Genomic DNA, 18,173 nt, shown 5'->3' on the forward strand with positions numbered 1-18,173 from the left:
CTCCTCCTCCTCTTCTTCTTCTTCTTCTTCTTCTTCTTCATCTTCTTCTTATGGTTATGAATCCCCCTGCTTTGATTTAATGTGTGTTGTGTATTTTTTCTCTCTTACCCCTTTTCCACCACCCCCATTCACCCATTTTTTAAGCAGGAACTATCCTCCAGTAAAGCAGCCACTGCTTCAGGGAAGGGTGAGCTGGTCAACATTGCAGCACCCAATTCTGTTTCCAATAAGTGTCAAGGAAAACCCCCTACCACAACAAGGGGGAAAGTGGAGCTGAGCTCTTCCAAAAAGGCCAAGCCATCTCAGAACCAGACTCTCCTTGCTAAGCCTGCTGGGATTCTAAAACACAAGGAAAATTCAAGAAGTAGCAGCTCCTCAGACAGTGAGGAGGAGGAAGAGGAAGAGAAGGTGGCAGCAGCAGCAGCAACACCAGCAGCTTCCAAACAGATTCCACAGCCCGGTAAGAGTCCAAGGGGGTTCAACTTGGGGAAACTTCCTAGCAATATCTGAAATCCATCCAATCCTATCCACACCAAATGGCATCACCATATAAGAGAGGCTTGCACAGAAGAGGAACAAAATAGCAGTGCATTTGAATACGGGGGGGGGGGGGGTTTTGGGGTTAAAAAAAGTTTTGGGGGAAAAAAAAAAGTTGCTCAGGCCTTCCCAAAAATCACACCCTTACAACTGGAAGCGCTTCTATACCCTGACATTAAATGAGAAAGGAGAGTGATTCTGTACATAATCTGGCACATACCGTATTTCAGGGCTGTAGCCAGTGGTGGGGCGGATGGGGCAGTGCCCCCTATCAAATTTACAGGGCCCCTTTAATTCATAATTTTGGCTGGTATGGCTGCTGCCATGCTGGCCTGAAGCCCTTGATTTCTTCCTTCCTTTTTTCTTCGGACTCTCCTCCCCTCGCAGTAACTTCGCCAAGCCACTGGGGAGGGTTGGGGGTGAGGTTTCTTCTCTCTGCTTCTTTGCCTCTCCCCAGACCGTGTTTCTTTGGCACAGAGCCCTAGCCAAGGATCGGGGCATGCTGGCAAAGCCCTGGGAGCCCAGCTTTGGCTATAGCCAGCGTTGGCTGCCCCACTTACCTGAACGGAGCCCTAGGAAGAGCAGTGTGGCGCCTCCTCTCACAGACCATGGTCCCGGGTAGTGCCTGCAGCCAGCGGCACCCAGGCTTACACAACCACCTGGCTGTTTGGTGCAGGCGGATTGAGGCCCTTCAGTTTCCTCCCCCGGATCCTCCTCTGCCAGCCAGTCACTTCCCCGGCCCTCCGCACCTGCCCCGCCGCCTGTCTCCTTGCGGCTCCGCCGGGGCTCTGTCCGACCCTCTGTGGTAGGCCGGAGCTGCCGGCCCAACTTTCCCGCTCTGCCGCAGTGGGGGCTTGCATGGACTCACCACAAGAGTCGGAGTGTGGAGCAGAGCCTGGGCCAAACTGGTGTGGCCTGGGCCAAAAAGCAGCTAGCAAAGGAAGACCTCTGAGAGCACAGGGAAGAACAAAGCCCTTCCTCCATTCCTTAAGGAACAAATCCTTTTATTTGATTTATTTTTATTTTATTATTTTTGTGACATCAGAAGGGATGTCCCCCTCCCAAGTGCCCCAACCACCAACACTTTTCTGGCTACGAGCCTGCCATATATCTCAAGGCTGAAATGTAACACTGAGTGTAGGTTTCAGGGCTGAGCCTCAGATCAAATGAACTTCAGTTTTCCTTGTGATTAGGTATTTAGAAATATGCTCCTGTGAAGTGAAATAGATAAGCAGCCACAAATAGAAAGTGTCAGTGGCTGAAATAATTTCAGTGGGTGTTCCTTGGCTGTATCATTTTGTCGTATGAGCGAGAAGTTTATGAGAGCAGGAAATAATTTCATCCCCCCCAGTAAGATTTCTGTAGAACAAACAAAATTGAAAATTTGCCATCAGGAAAAATGGTATGTGGGCTAAACCTATTTGGCAGGCAAAATGTGGAATCCATGCACTGTGGGATCTGCAGAACTTGGCAACTGGCATAATTCCTCTTAGAGGAAATATCTGCCAGTGTTATAAGACAGCAAGAATCACCAGTTAGAAGGATCAAGGCAGTACTAGGACCAAGGCAACTTAGTCTAGACAAGTCGCCTGCCTCTCTCCCTTGCTTCCTGATACCATACCTATTATGCCAATAAGTCTCTCACTGCCCACCTAAGGGGGGAGGAATGGAGTTCTGTGGTGCAGTGAAAGCCATTGTCCTTAGGCAGATTTTTATTGGGAGTCCTTGAATCCTAATGGCAGAATTGACCCTGGTAGTGAAAAATCCCCCAGGTTCTTTGGCTTCTCCTGACCTTTGCAATGGTACAAGAATGTCAGAGGATGGTTCTTGTCTTTAACAGGCATAGGACAAAAACAAGGAACAGCAGAAGAGGCAGACAGCTCATCTGAAGAGTCCAGCGATGAAGAGCTGGAGCCTTCACAGGTACTACTCCTTGACTTAAATATTACGCTTTGAGAAAGCAGTCTTGGCAGGCTCTCCCTTAGACTATTTTGGATGTGTGCCTTCCCTGAGCCAGTTTGTGTGCTGGTATCAAGGATTTTTTTGAATGGGTGGTAGCAGCTGCATTGTTACATCTGTTGGGTGTTGGTCCTATAGAAGCTGTCTTCTGTCTCGTTACCACTTGTTGACCTGCGGGGGAGTCAGTTCACATAGGTCCAGCTTGCATCACAAAAGCAGCCTCTGCTCCTGAAGAGTTAGTAATGACCACATCACAATATTGCTATGCACAGGTGTTTAAAGCACTTGTTTGTAAACACAAAAATGCAAATGGGATAATAGTACAGCTGCAGACTGGTAAAGGAGGAGCTCCCTTGACCCAGCCCTATTGCAAGCTGTCAGACAAATACCCAGTGTGGCAAAGTTTCCGGAGTGTTGGGCTAGGATCTGGAAGGCCCAGGTTCAGATCCCCCTCTGCCACAGAAATGTGCTGGGTGACCTTGGGCCAGTCACACACGCATAGCCTAACCCACCTCACAGGGTTATTGTGAAAATAAAATGGAGGAGATAAGAATTAACTGTTTCCCTTAACCCTCTGATGTCAGGGTTTTTTTTAACTATACCTTATCTCAGTGGCTGCTTCACAATAAAGTAGCACTTGTTTATTTTTGGTTTTTTTAATAACTTTCTATTTATAATATTTTTAACAATAACCATGCAAAATAAATTCCTACACTTTACATATGAACTAATAAATCATTAATCATTACATATTGTGTTAAATAATAATACAATGAAAAATGAATATATTTCTTAGGTAAAATATTTCCTTCTGTTGCATGATTTGTGAGGTAGTCAAAAAAGAGAAACCATTTTTCTTCAAAGCAAGACTGAAACAAAGGATTTTCTGCCATTGCTAGTGGAGCTGATACCTTATCCATTACTATGTTATCCCACACTTTTTGAAACCATTGTTTAAATAAGTTCCTTTCTTAATTTGGGGATAGAATCACCAGTCCAAAGATTTAGCACAGTGGTTTCTGAGCAACAAGATATTGAATAGCTGGTGATGTCCTTTATAATTGTGAGGATATTTTTCCCAAAAGGGTTGTATTCCTGGGCAATCCCACCATAAGTGGATAAATGTGCCTATGTTGCCACATTCCACCATCTAGGCCAGTGACTAGGGCCAGATCCTTTTCAGTGGCGGCCCCTACCTGGTGGAACGAGCTCCCGGGGGAGATCGGGGCCCTGCGGGACCTTATGCAGTTCCGCAGGGCCTGTAAGACGGAGCTCTTCCGCCAGGCTTTCACATAGGGGCCGCCACTACCACCGCTACTAATGCGGTGGACAACATCGGGGTTAAGGATGGCCTGGGAAGATCTGCCACAATTTCTGTGTGACTGATACCACTGGATTTACCTGGTTGGGATAGGCTATAGGTTAACATCGTCCCTGGAGAACTGTCTGTTTACCATCTGGCATGTATCCGGAGACCATCTTGTTTTTAAATTGAGTACAACTGTTATTAATGTTTTTATTGTTTTTATCTGTTTTATATGGGCTTCGCCCCTTGTAAGCCGCCCTGAGCCCGCTCTGCGGGGAGGGCGGGGCAAAAATCTCAATAAATAAATAAATAAATTAGAATTGCTCCTTCAATTAAATCTTAAAGGTCTCGTATTTCTATGGATTACCACATAACTGTCACTAAACATTTCTTATGACTTTACACACGCAGCCAAAAGTTTTTTTCCAGATGCCTCATCAAAGGCTATTAGGGTTTTGTTATCTAAATGAACACAGATATGTCCTAGAGGTAGCCATCGAAATTTGACGCTATTTTCAGTTAGCTTAACGGCTACCTCCCACAAACGCCTCCTTGCTGCTAATATTTCCGGAGGGAGGGAGATCTGCGTATAAGTAAACAATAGTATCCCCAAGCTGTAAACCTTGTTTTTCTTTTACGAGTTTAAACAGCTGTCTCTTTTGTTGTATATCTTCAAACTCCATGAGAATGTCTGGCAATGCTCTAGAAGGGGCAGCTTTTGACATGGGGAGATGATAAGCAGCTGTAATCACCGTTTGAGTTGACTTTGTTATTCCCAACAGAGATAGAAACCAGAGATTTAAAGAGGTACGCAGGTCTTCTAAAATGGATGGATTTTAAGAAACTCGAAATAGAGGTTTCCTGAGGGTCATTGGATTTGTATAACTTTTGAAAATTGTCATAAAAAGATTGAACAATATCTTTTGTGTTTGACAATAGTTTCCCTTGGGGATTTTTAATTGTGTGTACCAGGTCTGATGAGCTTTTCTGGGACATTCTACAGGATGACCATCTTAAGGATGTTGGACTTTCATTAAGAACCTCTGTTTTAGATATATTACATTCTTATGAATTTTTGAGGTTTCTAACCCATTCTAGTTCTTTGCGTTCCCCCCGCCTCCTTCCTTCAGAGTTGCATATTATCTGTTTGTGAATTAAGAGACATAGTGAAGCACAATTATCTATAAACTGTTAACATAAATGGTATATCTTAATATAAAATATATCTAACCTTATAAGTCTAGATTTAATACCATAAATTTGACTTTAAAATGGGTCTTCTGATTTAGTACTAAAAATTCAACTTAATACCGATGGTCTATAAATATGTAATATAGACAGGGAGTTTCTTCTTGAAGTTGTATTCTTGTTGCCGCTTGATTTTCCCATCTCAGAGCTGTGTTTTTGGTCAGTATTAAATCAATATTTAAGCCAGGATGAGGCAAAGGTAGGGAGCTCTAGATTTACGCGTCCGCCACCATGAAGCATTGCTCACCCCCCTCGTTTATTTTTGTTTTTAATGTTCATGTTGAAATAATTTAGACTCATAATAGCCTGGACTTGCAGTGTTTTTTCCTTTTTCCACCATTTACTTTGACCCCCTGGCCTTTATTTTTTAAATCAGAATAATGGGCACCGTTTATTGTAGGAGTGTCCATGGAGACATGCAGAAGTTGGAGGGGAAGTAATTGATTTTTATGTATATGTGTATAAATGAAAAATATTTTTTTATAATGCATAGGAGAGTTAAATGAGTTAAGGATAAATGGATTGGACATGTGTTGCATATTTTATACTAAAATGGCTGTAGAAACATTGAATTATTGGCGCAAGCTTGCTGCAGGTACGGTTATTAATTGCACCTGCGTCTGAACTTTATAGAATGACAGGCTCTCTCCATAGCTGGTGACTGCACTTGCCTGACCTTCTGTTAACCTGCTGAGCCCAAATGAAGGGCAGACCTGGGGGGAACTGCTGTGCAGTGAAATGGTTAAACAAGGGGAGTTGTGTTATGCACACAGCAGCAGTTCTGATTTGTAATTTAAGCCCTGTCTAAGCTATAAACTTCTTTATAAGCAATGTATGTATGTGCCATACATCTGTGACATATTAGGCTTGCATGCAAGCCTGAGAGTATGCTAATGGTCAGCAGCCTCTCATGTGTATGCTTAACGGGGAGAGAACAGAGAAGCAAATTTACTGCATATGCCATAAACCCATAAAACACTTGCATACATGCTCTGTTCTCCCATAGGAAGAATGTAAGCATTTGGCTGCTTTTTCACTGTGCCTTTCTCCAGCTATGCTGCTGTCAGCCTATGGGCAGATTCCATGCTTCTGCCCACAAAGGAGCACAACTGGGTTGCCTTCACAAACTGCCAGAAGCCAGAAAACTCAGCCGTGTGGTTTCCATGGGTTCATATATTCAGTTCATATGTCCACAAGCTTCCTTCAGATCATAGCCAGGATGTAGCAATTAGATAGCAGCACTCGGACACTTGAACAAACATGTCCCTTGGGGGCAAATTTAACAATGATCATGCAATAGAGCCTGAGTCACAGGAGGATGAGGGCTTCTTCTAGTGTTTCCACGAATTACACCCCCTCACACACATTTGTCAGATTCCCACATTCCACAGAAATTGGTAGCCTGCCCTGCCAACTCCCTGCATGTGTATTTCCTGCCACCACCATCATCAATTGTTTGTCTGTAGAAGTGCATAAAATAGATGAACAGAGGTGTGGTTTGCCGTTGCCTGCCACTGTGTAGGAACCCTCATCTTCCCATCCAAAGACTGACCAGGGCTGACCTGGCTTAGCTTCTGAGATCTGACAAGATCCGGCTAACCCATCCAGGTCAGGGCACATAAAACATACTAGGCAACTAAAAGAGGTAAATTGGTTCTTGTCCCAAGGTTGACCACCAATGCTCCTTGGCTTGCTAAAGGTTAGAGTAACAGACCGAAGAACGGTATTCCTTTTGGCTTCAGCTCTTCTACAAGTAAACAAGGCCTTGAGGAGCTGTCTGGCTAAAAGGCCTCTTTTTAATTCTTTTAGAAATAAAATTTCTTGGTATTTATTGAAGAGCAAAGATGGCCTAGCTTGGCAATGATCTCTCTTTAATCTTGTATGCATCCCCTCTCTGTAGTCTCTCTTAGCAGGTTATCCGGGTCTTTTGAAAACTCCGGCAGCCACTGCACAGAAGAGCGTGGCACCTAAGCCATCCAAACAAGGCTCTGGGAAAACAGCAGCCACTACTGCCACTCCTGCATTCCATACCCTTGCAAAGTCTTCGGAGAAAGTAGGCGCTGCTGACATCTCATCAAGTGACAGCAGTGACTCTGATTCAGATGCCGAGGAAACACCAGCTGGGCCAAAGGCAGGTTAGTCTCGAGGAATCAGTTCTTAGAGAATGCTGGAGAAAAGAGGAAGTTTGGTAGCTGCATTGTGTGGGCACAGGCCTCTGCAAAGGAAGCTGCTCAGGCAAGAGCCTGTGGCTTGCTGGCAAAGGCTTAGTTCAGATTCTCCCCTTGATTCTAGATTAGGCAGGAAGGAGTCTCAGCACAATGAGTTGTCTACACCGTTTCTGTCCGCCGCAAAGCTAAGTTTTGCATGAGACACTTCCTTTCCCTGTGAGATCTTGGCACATAGAGGACTTGAAGGACCAAAAGTAATGAGGTAATGGGGTTGCTACTAAACCAAGCCAAAGTTTCTGGGCCTCTTTTGCGATGCATTCTGTAACAGGTCTAGTGACTCTCCTTACAAGCAGCATAAAGATGGTAGGAGGGGTTTTTTCACTAGTTGGACTATTACGCTTGATTTCATGGAGGATGTTTTCAAATTTTGAAACTGAAGACTTGATTTTTTTTTTAAAAGCCCGTGTGTTTTGTTATTAGAATTTTAGCAGCATGTATCCTTGCCATTCTGTGCATGGGAGGCTGTTTTCCTGTATTCCCCTCTGTTCCTGCAACCCCTTCCAGCCCCCAGAAAGATCATTCTCAGGGTCACAAGACCCATGTTAAGCAACAACTGCATGAGTTAAATGGTGCTGGAGAAAGGAAGGGATCACTCCTGCCTCTTCCATAAGCACATTTCATATTTCATCTGCTTCTCCCTCCAGCTCACTGACCCAGGGGGCAGTTCTGTTTATGGATCCTGCAATCCCAAGAGCAGCCTTTCTGAGAGTTAGAAGGGGCTGCAGGAGTGGAGAGGAATGTGGGAAAGTTGTGCCCTTCCATTGATGGATTGTTCGATATGCACCAGAATATCAATAATTGCTGGTGCTGGTTCATAGTTGGGGGTTGCCCAAACAAAATTTCAGAAATATATAGCACTTCAAAGTTGTGGTGCCTGAAATGCAAAGCTTCCATTATGCCGTCTTCTTTGTCCATGGAGGCTTCAAGGTTCTGGAATAAAGAGGAATGCTTAAAATAAGGCCTAGTTGTCAACCCCATTGATAAAGCTGCTGGTGCCACCTGTTGGTTATCCCCAGAAGCATCATAAGCTATTTTTTACCTCTTATGCATCCCTTCGGCTAGATGCCTGCAGGGAATAATGGATCAGTATTATTCCATTAAAAGGAGCTGCGGTGGCTCAAGTGGTTAAGACGCTGAACTGCAGGCTGTGGAAGGTCGGTAGTTCAGCGGTTCGAGACCCGAGTGTGCCGCATGACGGAGTGAGCTCCTGTCTCTAGTTCCAGCTCCTGCCAACCTAGCAGTTTGAAAGCAAGAAATTGCAAGTAGATAAATAGGTACCACTTCGGTGGGAAGGTAACAGCGTTCCGTGCACCTTGGTGTTTAGTCATGCCGGCCACATGACCACGGAAACGTCTTCGGACAGCACTGGCTCTTCGGCTTTGAAACAGAGATGAGCACCGTAACCCTAGAGTCGGATTTGACTGGCTTTCGAGCAAGGGAACCTTTACCTTTATTATTCCATTACAGATTACTCCCATGTGTGCTAGCAAAGCGAGTGGTTGACATACGTTTGTGTTAAACTTCCCTTCCCTGCTGCCTGCTTGTGTTGCTTGTGAGCTAGTGAGATGTACATGTGATGAGGCCTTGGCCTGTAAAATAACAACAACAAAACTTCTCTATTTCTTGCTGAAAGCTGGAGAAATATGGCCTGCAGGAAACTCATACTGCAGGGTTGCCACTTTCGGGAAAGTCAGGGAAATGGAAATTGGTCAGGGAAAGTCAGGGAAATTGTGATTAAAATATATTCAAGCCGTGGATTTTTGACCTGCTGCTGAAAGAGCATGATCTCTCCTTGTGGGAACTGGAATAGAGAAGTAGCAGAATACAAGTAAAACTTAATGATTCCCAGCTCCACGTTTTTCTCAGCTCCACCCCCAGCAACCAGCCTAATGTGTTCATTGAGCTCTGTCCCTGCATGATTTGCAAGGTCTGCCTGTAGCATTTGGAAAGCAAGGCTAGCTTAAACATTTAGCGATATTTTGTTGTTGTTGTTCAGTCGCAGAGTCGAGTTCGACTCTTCGCGACCCCATGGACCAGATCACGCCAGGCCCTCCTGTCTTCCGCCGTCCTCTGAAGTTTGCTCAATATTTAGCGATATACAAACTTTAAACATCTGTTTTCATCCCTACCTGCTAGTATTGCATTTGACTTACATATATAAAGATAAGCATGTTTTTGGGTCATGCTTGTGTATGGAATGGACGTTTTGTCTCCTGCTAAACCCAGCACAGTGTTGCAAATGAGTTTTGCTGCTGTTGGATTTCACAGACAACTAGCACTTTTTACTCTGCACCATGCAAGGGGAAAGCTCAAGCCTAACAGAAGCGAAGACTTATATTTTCTATATTAAGTGGCGTGAGGTCTATATTAAGTTTCCCAGGTCATCCTGACCTGTGGGCTGTTGTCAAAATGTGCCTTATCCTGTCTCATGGTAATGCTTCTGTTGAAAGTGGATTTTCAGTTAATAAGTCAATATTAATTGAGAACATGCATGAAGAAACTCTTGTCTGCCAATGTCAGGTTTGCAATGCTGTTGTGAACTGTGGAGGACTTGAATCTGTTGTAATTGATAGGAATCTGTTGCAGTCAATCAGGCAGGCTCATGCATGCTACACAGAGCACTTGGAGGCTAAACACCATAAGCAACAAGAAGAAATTCAGAAGAAAGAAAAGAAGAAACTTGAGGGACAAATTAAACTTCTTGAAAATGCTAAAAAAAAGACTGAGAGAAGAAGCCAAAATGGAAGAGGAAACAATTGATGAGAAACTAAAAGAGTTACAAAATAAAAAGAGAAAACTGTAGAAGTGATAGTTTTATATCTTAAATCTTCATTCTTTAAAAACAGATTACTTGTATTCTAATTTCTAACTGGATTATTACTGCAATTTCAAAACTATAAGTTTCATAATGTGGCTTCAGAGAAACCGTTTTAGATAGAACGTTTATATAATGTTTAGTGTACCTTTAAAACAATAACAAACATGTTATGTCATTTGTTAGCATTCAGAGTTTACTTGAATTGAAGTTTGTATCTTGGTGTAATTTTTGGTGCAATTACAAAACAGATGTTGCTGCAGTTAATGTTGAAAGAAGCCGATATTAAATCTCTTCCTTTGACAAATATTTTTGCAGTTGGGACTTGTGTAGTTGTAGAGTGGAACATTTCATTAAGCCTTGCATTAATGCAACACGACCTATTCATTTTTTAACTTGTGGTTATATTTGAATGGTGGTCAGGGCAATTGACAAATGTTGGTCAGGGAAGTCAGGGAAATGAAAAACAAAATTTTAGTGGCAACCCTGTACTGATTTGGATTCCCTGTTGGTTGTATTGCTGCACTTGGAGGGTATAGATTCATCTGGTAAAATAAGATGAGGACTGAAGCTTCCTATGATCTGCCTTCAGTTGATGCTTGACATTTAGCTGAAAGGACACCCACATTTTGGAATATTTTAAGATATATTGAGATCAACAAGGCCTTTTTCCTAGCTTCTGAGGACTGGATCAGAAATATGGGCTAAATACTATATTTGTACTCTTATGTTTGAAGGCTAAGGGAAAACTGCCAATACTTCCAAGAACTGTAGCACAATAATTGGATAAATTGCCTAGGAAAGGTGAAGATTTTTTTTCCCTTCATTTTTTAAAAAAAAGTCTTCTTAAGTACTTTCTAAGGATGGTTAGCATTTGACTCTTGAAACAGGACAGGAAAAAATGGTGATGTCTTGCCTCCCTGCAGAGAGATGACTGTGCGAAGTCAGGGAATGGAAGAGTACAGAACGTGGGGAAGTGCAAAGCCTACACACACCCAGTAGCTCCCCCATCCCTCACAGCTCCCTCTTCAAACAGCATTGCTTTAGGACATCCCCCAATGTGCAGTGTTCGCTGTGTGTGGTGCCACCCCACCCTGTGCTACAAGTGCACAACTGAAGCACACATTTTCATAGCCTGCTTTAAAATACCATGTCACCAAACAGCAGGCCATGGGTGCATTCACAGGCGCAACCCACAGAGTGGCCATATGCCTGTGCTGGTGCGGGAGAGCAGCAGGCAGTTTCAAAAAGCTGTGGGCTTCGGCATACTAAGTGCACCTCCAACGCCCTTCCCCTTCAGCGTAGGAAAGAAATCTTTCATGCAGTTTGAGCATGCATAATTCTAGCCTTTTTCAATGCTGATCATAAGCCTTGTTACTAATTCAGTGCATGAGATGATTTACCTGTGAACCGCGCTGTTTAAGAGTAGGAGTTGGAGGCATCAGAGAGGCATATGCATCTCAATAGCTGCTTGGGCGGTAAAGAAAGTTTGAGTCATCTTATTTCAATTTATTTCTTACAGAAACTGGAGCCGTGCCGTTTTCCGCAACGGAATCTGTCGTGGCTAAGATGAGCAAGGGTGCCACCGTGGGGAAAACGGGACCAGAGAGCATTGCTTCTAAGGCCTCTTCTGCAAAGAAAGCCACAGCCAAGTCTCAGAAGAATGGCAAAGCCAAAGGAAATGCAGGCGTACAGTTGCCACCCCTCCTCACCCCTCACTCTGAGACTGGAGATACAGCCCCCGGCGCAGGAGCCCAGGGCAACACACAAACCACCCCTGTTGTGGCCCTCAAGACTCCCAAAACAATAAAGCCATCAAAGGCTGGAGTCAAAGAGAAAGAGAAGAAGAAACGGAAACTGGCAGCTGGAGATACTGGTCTTGGGGAACCAAAAAGGAAAAAACAGAAGGGGCAGACTGGCTCAGAGGTGGTGAAGAAAAAGAAGAAATCCAAGTCTTCAAACAGCGCAAAGTCACCAAAGAAAAAAGATGGCAAGGGGAAAAAATCCAGTAAGAGCAAGAGCCCCCCCCCTCTCATATGAACTCCATGCAAAATTATTTTCCCCGCCCTGTTTTTCTCCATTCAGCACACTCTGCTGCCCCCAGATGGGCTTGTGTGTCATTGCTTACTAGCAACAAGACTTAATCCTTCTCTTGTGTTAGTAGTGTAACAAAAGCCTGTGAGCTTTCTGTTTATTGTGTATCTTATGTTGAACTCTGGCCTGCAGTTCCATCCCCAGCCTTAGTGTTCCTATTTGTTTTCTTCCTTTGGGAGCCCAGAACTTGAAATGGGTGCCAGAGGAGAGTGGAACAGAGTTGCTCCCCACGCTGCAATGAGTGATCTCCCCGTCCTATTTTATTGGGTGCTGTTCTGCTTTGCCGCCCTTAATCCCCTGTTCTCTGATTCCATTTGTAGCATCAATGAATCTGTTAAAACTCCCAAAGAGAAGCAGACCAGGAGGTGGCCTCATCGGCTGTCTGCTGTTCTCTCGTGTACTCCCATGGCCTGCAGTCAGTTTCTCTCAAGCATGAGGTCTGACTCTGCCTCAGCTTCCCTGGTGTCTCCTGTTCCTTTCGGTCTCAGTTCTTGTTCACTGCCCGGACTCTCCCTGCCGTGCCTGACTCCGTTCCACTCATCAGGCTGTCTCCAATAACATGAAGGAGAGCTGTCACTTCCTTCCCTTCTGTACCTCTCATGCCAGTCTGGGGTCCCTATTCATGTTTCTCGGATAACCTGCTTTATTGGGAGCCTTTCATTCATGGTGGTGTGCATAGCGGCAGTTGGAGATTAATTTGCTGTAGTCCATTATCTCTGTATAAATTGACCTTCTAAAACACCAACACCAATGCTCCCTCTAAGCTGTGGCGTCTTGTGAGCAAACATTCTACTTTGTGAGCTACTGGCTTTAAAGTTGTGAGCGAGTGATTTGGCTACTGCATAAATCAGTTTGCTCTGGAGCCCTCCTTCCTGAGCGAAGACAAAAATGTGTGAGCTGGAGGCTAAAAAACTGTGAGCTGGCTCACACCAACTCAGCTTAGAGGGAACACTGCCCAACACACCCATTTTTAGTATGATTGTATATTCAGGATGTGTTCACACAGTCACTGCTAATGTTTCTTGTGGACAAGGGCCAGAGAAAGGAAGAAATGTGAGTGAGCCAGTAGGACATTTAGCAGGCTGAATAGCCCAGACTAACCTGAGCTCATCAGAGCTTGGAAGCGAAACAGGATTGGTCATGGTTCGTATTTGGACGGGAGACCCCGAGAAAGCCTGTGGTTGCTATGCAGAGGTAGGCAACGGCACACTGCTTCTACTTCTCTCTTGCCTTGAAAACGCCATGAGTGCCTGATGGCACTAAATTATTATTATTTATAGCAGGCCATTTGGGAAACGTTATTTTCTTTCACTGGGTTCTAACTTAAACTTGAAATGAAGACGACCGTTGCAGTACCAGGCATACGTCCACGGCCATCATAGATCAAGCAAGGAAAATGTGCTTCAGTTACAGAGGGCTGCCAGGTTTTGTTGCATTAAGCATTAATTGGGCAAGTCATGAATATCTCTGTAGATGACTCTGTGGCTTTAAGGCTGCCATCAGACTGTGAGAGTGGCTGTTGAGCAGAGTGAGTGAGCTGCTGGACTGCTGTTCACCATTCTCCATTTTGAAAGAGCAGAGCTAGCTCTCCTACAGTGTACATTGTTCTTCCTAGTACATTTCTGCAAAGAGTCCTCTCTTGCAGTGCCAGCTCATATAGTGGGAAGAAGTCACAGCCATCTTCCAACAAAACATGAGAAGGGAAAATAGAATGGGAGGAAAAGGGGGCAGGAGGGGGGTTTCTGATGAAACTGAGTAGCCATTGTGAAACAAATATGTGCAGTGAAAAGAGTCTAGTTCTGGCAGATGTCATACCCCCAAATCAGGGTGTGTTTTTTTGTCAATTCATACCACTTTCCCTATGTGCAGGCTTCTGACACCACTTCTTTTGTTGATGTTAGCAAGCATGAGGTTACATTAACCTAGAAATTGGAGAAAGAAGTAATTAATGTGTGAATAAGAGGGTGTCTTATTTCTACCCTTACTTCCAATCTTAGTATGTCAGTCATGCCGTGAAAGCCTGCAGTTGGTCATGAACATATGAAACTGCCTTGTACTGAATCAGACCCTGGGTCCATCGTAGTCAGTATGGTCTACTCAGATTGACAGCAGCTCCCCAGGGTCTCAGACAGAGGTCTTTCACATTGCCTGCTGCCAGATCTTATAACTAGAGATAGTGGGGATTGAACCTGGGACCTTTTGCATGCCAAGCAGATGCTCTACCACTGACCCAGAGCCCCTCACAGTCCTTTAGTTAACTGGAACACTGTTGAATCCATTTGTGGGGAGGAGCTGAAACGCCCCATAGGCTAGCGACCTTAACTACTGTAGTGTGTTCCTCAAGGGTAAGGCCATCAACAGCATACATGTCGTAAGTAGATTTGTTCTCTCAAACATTAATTATCTTGAGAAATTGTCTGAGCATAGCCATGATTGCAGATTGTTGCTGCATTTCATTCTGCAAACTTCCTTACTTGTACTGCCACCTTTAGGAAGGCTTAAAACTTGCCTTCTCAGAATTTGTCTCCTCTTAAGAGTGCTGCAGGCTGTGGAAGGTCAGTAGTTCAGCAGTTCGAGACCCGAGTGTGCCGCATGACGGAGTGAGCTCCCGTCTCTAGTTCCAGCTCCTGCCAACCTAGCAGTTCGAAAGCAAGAAATTGCAAGTAGATAAATAGGTACCACTTTGGTGGGAAGGTAACAGCGTTCCGTGCGCCTTGGTATTTAGTCATGCCGGCCACATGACCACGGAAACGTCTTCGGACAGCGCTGGCTCTTCGGCTTTGAAATGGAGATGAGCACCGCAAACCTAGAGTCGGATTCGACTGGCTTTCGAGCAAGGGAACCTTTACCTTTAAGAGAGAACAGGCATGCATATATTCCGAATGTAGTGGAAGCAGTTCGAAATGTGTTTTGAGACAGTTATTTTGAGACTCAGGGATGTGCTTTAAAATCCCACCCCCTTCAGAATATCTCTTTGTCTTTGCCTTTAGTTGACCTGATTCTGCCTTTGTGCCTTCCTGTCTCTTTAGAGGGCCACTTGCTTGCTATCAGAGTTTGAGAATGCTGCCCTCCTAAGGTTTCCATATCCCAGGGCATTAGGTTTTTTCATGCAATAGGAGTCCATTAGAACCAGACTTGAAATGTAGCAAGTCCCTTGCAGGGAGACCCATCACAGGCCTTTGGGACTGAGAAGAGGTCTTTGTGAAGTTCCTCTGACCGAGGCCTTGTACAAGCCACTTTTCTTTCAATCTCTGAGGTAATTAGATTTAATGAAATCACCATGCAACTCACTATTATATCTAAATCTGTTAACTTTTAAGAGATCTTTTCCTAAAAGTTCCATAATGGGTGGAAGGGTTATGATTATAATTCAGAGCGATCCATACCAGTTAGGCCCCCCCAAGCATTTGTTGCTTCTCAGTTAGGAAAGTTCTGCAATTAAGAGTTGGAGATTGCAGCAGTGATTCGGGGGAGGGGGGAAATAGTTCTGATCTGTTTTTCACATGCCTTTCTTTCTATATGGTGTTTTGCAGAGAAAAGGAAGAACAAAATGCTTTCTTCTGTTACTTCTGATGGGTCACTTTTGTTAAACAAGAAGAAGAAGAAGAAAAAGAAGGTAAGAGAAGCTTCAGATAAACTTTCCTGATGGGTAGATCTGTCTAACTGATTTGTATGTTGCTGCAAGGATTCTGTGTAGCATGAGACTACACAAACCGTTTCTCAAGTCCAACTATGATTTGCTTAAATAAACTTTCCTGATGGGTAGATCTGTCTGACTGATTTGTGTGTTGCTGCAAGTATTCTGTGTAGCATGAGAATAGGCTAACTCTCTTGCCTCTGCTCTCCTAGATCCCAGGGAACAGCTTGTGGGTCAGAGTGGGGATGGGAATGGGGAATCAGTGAAAGTCATCCCTCCCTCCCTTTTGACTGGTGAGAGTACCTGCTACGGGCGGCCTGTGACATTTATAGTAGTACTGACTGGATCCAGTAACACAAACTGTTTCTCAAGTCCAACTATGATTTGCTTACTGCTTACTGCTTGTGTCATCGAGTAACCTTCAGCTCTGGTTCAATATATGGCATACAAAAGTTCTTGCTGCATTAATTCCTCAGTATACTTTGCAGTATTTCTTTTACAGAGAAATAAAGTCATTTGGCTGGCGTGTGAGAGGGAGGCAGGAGAGAAATGGTTACGTGGGTGGCTAGGAAGAACTGGAAGGACCTATTTCACCATCTGAAATTGAGTCTGTGTTCTGTCTGCTGATGGAACGAGCCAGAGATGTCAGAGGCAGTGCCAATTCTTGCTCTGTGTTTTTTTTTAAATCTAAGTAACTTCCTCTTTTTTCACAGAAAACTAGTGATCTTGAAGCAGCAGTGTGAGCGAGTAAGTATCGTTGAGCATTCTGAATGCTAATTATTTCATGTTCAGTTTGGCAGATTAAACCCTATGTCTTCCTTCTCTAGCTAGAACCGGATGCTTAAGGAAAAAATTATTTATTGAACAGATGGGCAAGGTCCCCTCCCCCTTCATGAAACCTTTGCATTTTGTATCTTAGGACGCCTTTTTACTCTGCAGAACTAATGTGCCATGCTGGTATCAGCCCCTTTCCTTTAAAAATCTGTGTCCAGGCTCCCTCTTGTTCCCCCTCCCAGTGCAGGTCAACCAAGGCTTTTGCTTATCATCTGTCCATGTATGGAAAGCTCTGTAGCATGTTCTGTGCCATTTTATAAGACTGCTTAGGAGTTGAGCTTGATGCTGCCGTTGGACTGAAAACGCAAATACCTTTTGAGCCATTTCTTTATCCATCTCTTCCTGGTCCTGTGGAAGCTGGATATTTTCATGCTGTGTGCCACTCGAGGTCTGTCTCTGTGACAGCTGTGTGCCACTCTGATCGGTCAATTTAGAAAAGTTAAATGGAAGGCCTTAAAAGCCTTACTGGAGTCTTGCTCTTGAGAATCCTGCAGTGTCCCCTGCAGTCTCTTGCAGGGTAAGTTGGGAAGCTGCGAGAGGAACTGGTTCCTTGGGTTTGGGGTTGTTCGCAGCAGTAAGGGGAACCACCGCTTTTTTATTTTAGGTAGGAACAGGCGGGAATCGCAATTCTTCCCTAAACAGATCACTTGCTGTTACAATCTTGCAAGGAATACTAATAACACTTTTTGTTCTCTCTCTACAGTAACTTACTATGAGAAGTGACTGGGAAATTTTCAACATAAAGAAGTAGTGTGTTTATATATATTTTTTTAAAACAAAAGAGGACAAATGTCAAAGGTTGAATTTAAATCTTAATTTATAACTATTTTTAACTGTGACTTTTAGAGCTAGCAATGGCCCTGGATGGGAGCTTGGGGATACCCTGGTGATATTGCCAATGAGAGGGGGGGGATGTAACTAAAGTGGGCTTTAGAGAACAGGAAGTCTCCTGTGATGACAGACACTTTAATGCAGTCATTTTCTTTCTCACAGTCTCTGCCTCCTCTGTTGCCCTCATTCCAGTCCTTACGAGTTATATTTTTAAGAACATCATTGGTCTTTGTGCTACTCATTTTCCAATAAATGAAAGTAATTTTAACTTTTAAGGGAGGATTGTTCTCTGATTGTGCTCTGTAACCTTCTTTTCTGGACTTGTGTTCAAAATGTACAAAACTTTGTCGTCCCTAGGTTGAATTTTGTCTTGTCTTTTTTTATAGAACACAATAAAACATTTTGATTGGGAAAAAAGAAACTGTGCCAGTTCTTTTCAAGTTCAATGAGCAAATCTCTCAGCCACAACTAAACTTCCCTGAAGGACTGTGGTCAGTTGCACACCTCAGCTGTGTACTGTGCACCCTGATCGGCATGTGTTTGTTCCCAGTGCTCTTGCTTGCAAGGAGTGGACTGTGGAAGTGTATGTGCCCTTTCTTTCTAAAAGGTTGAAATCCATTGTGAAGCCTGGAAGGCTCTCAAGATGACTGAGGATTTGGAGCTGTGCCATATATTGTTGTATGC

General features: G+C 44.0%; 1 protein-coding gene across 1 annotated transcript in view; it reads left to right on the forward strand.

Annotated features, from left to right (window-relative positions):
- LOC107123369 (treacle protein-like) overlaps window positions 1–17,894 on the forward strand; it is a 62,626-nt gene extending 44,732 nt beyond the window's left edge. Inside the window, exons 14-20 of the mRNA XM_015426609.1 lie at window positions 148–460; window positions 2,378–2,460; window positions 6,951–7,185; window positions 11,616–12,101; window positions 15,721–15,803; window positions 16,538–16,571; window positions 17,362–17,894. Of these exons, the coding sequence (XP_015282095.1) occupies window positions 148–460; window positions 2,378–2,460; window positions 6,951–7,185; window positions 11,616–12,101; window positions 15,721–15,803; window positions 16,538–16,567 (1,230 nt within the window). The 3' untranslated portion in view covers window positions 16,568–16,571; window positions 17,362–17,894. The remainder of the gene's footprint in view (window positions 1–147; window positions 461–2,377; window positions 2,461–6,950; window positions 7,186–11,615; window positions 12,102–15,720; window positions 15,804–16,537; window positions 16,572–17,361) is intronic.
- The last annotated feature ends 279 nt before the right edge of the window (window positions 17,895–18,173 follow it).

This window comes from Gekko japonicus, unplaced genomic scaffold, assembly GCF_001447785.1.
Source record: "Gekko japonicus isolate JY-2015 unplaced genomic scaffold, Gekko_japonicus_V1.1 scaffold1789, whole genome shotgun sequence".
In the NCBI taxonomy this organism is placed as follows: Eukaryota; Metazoa; Chordata; class Lepidosauria; order Squamata; family Gekkonidae; genus Gekko; species Gekko japonicus.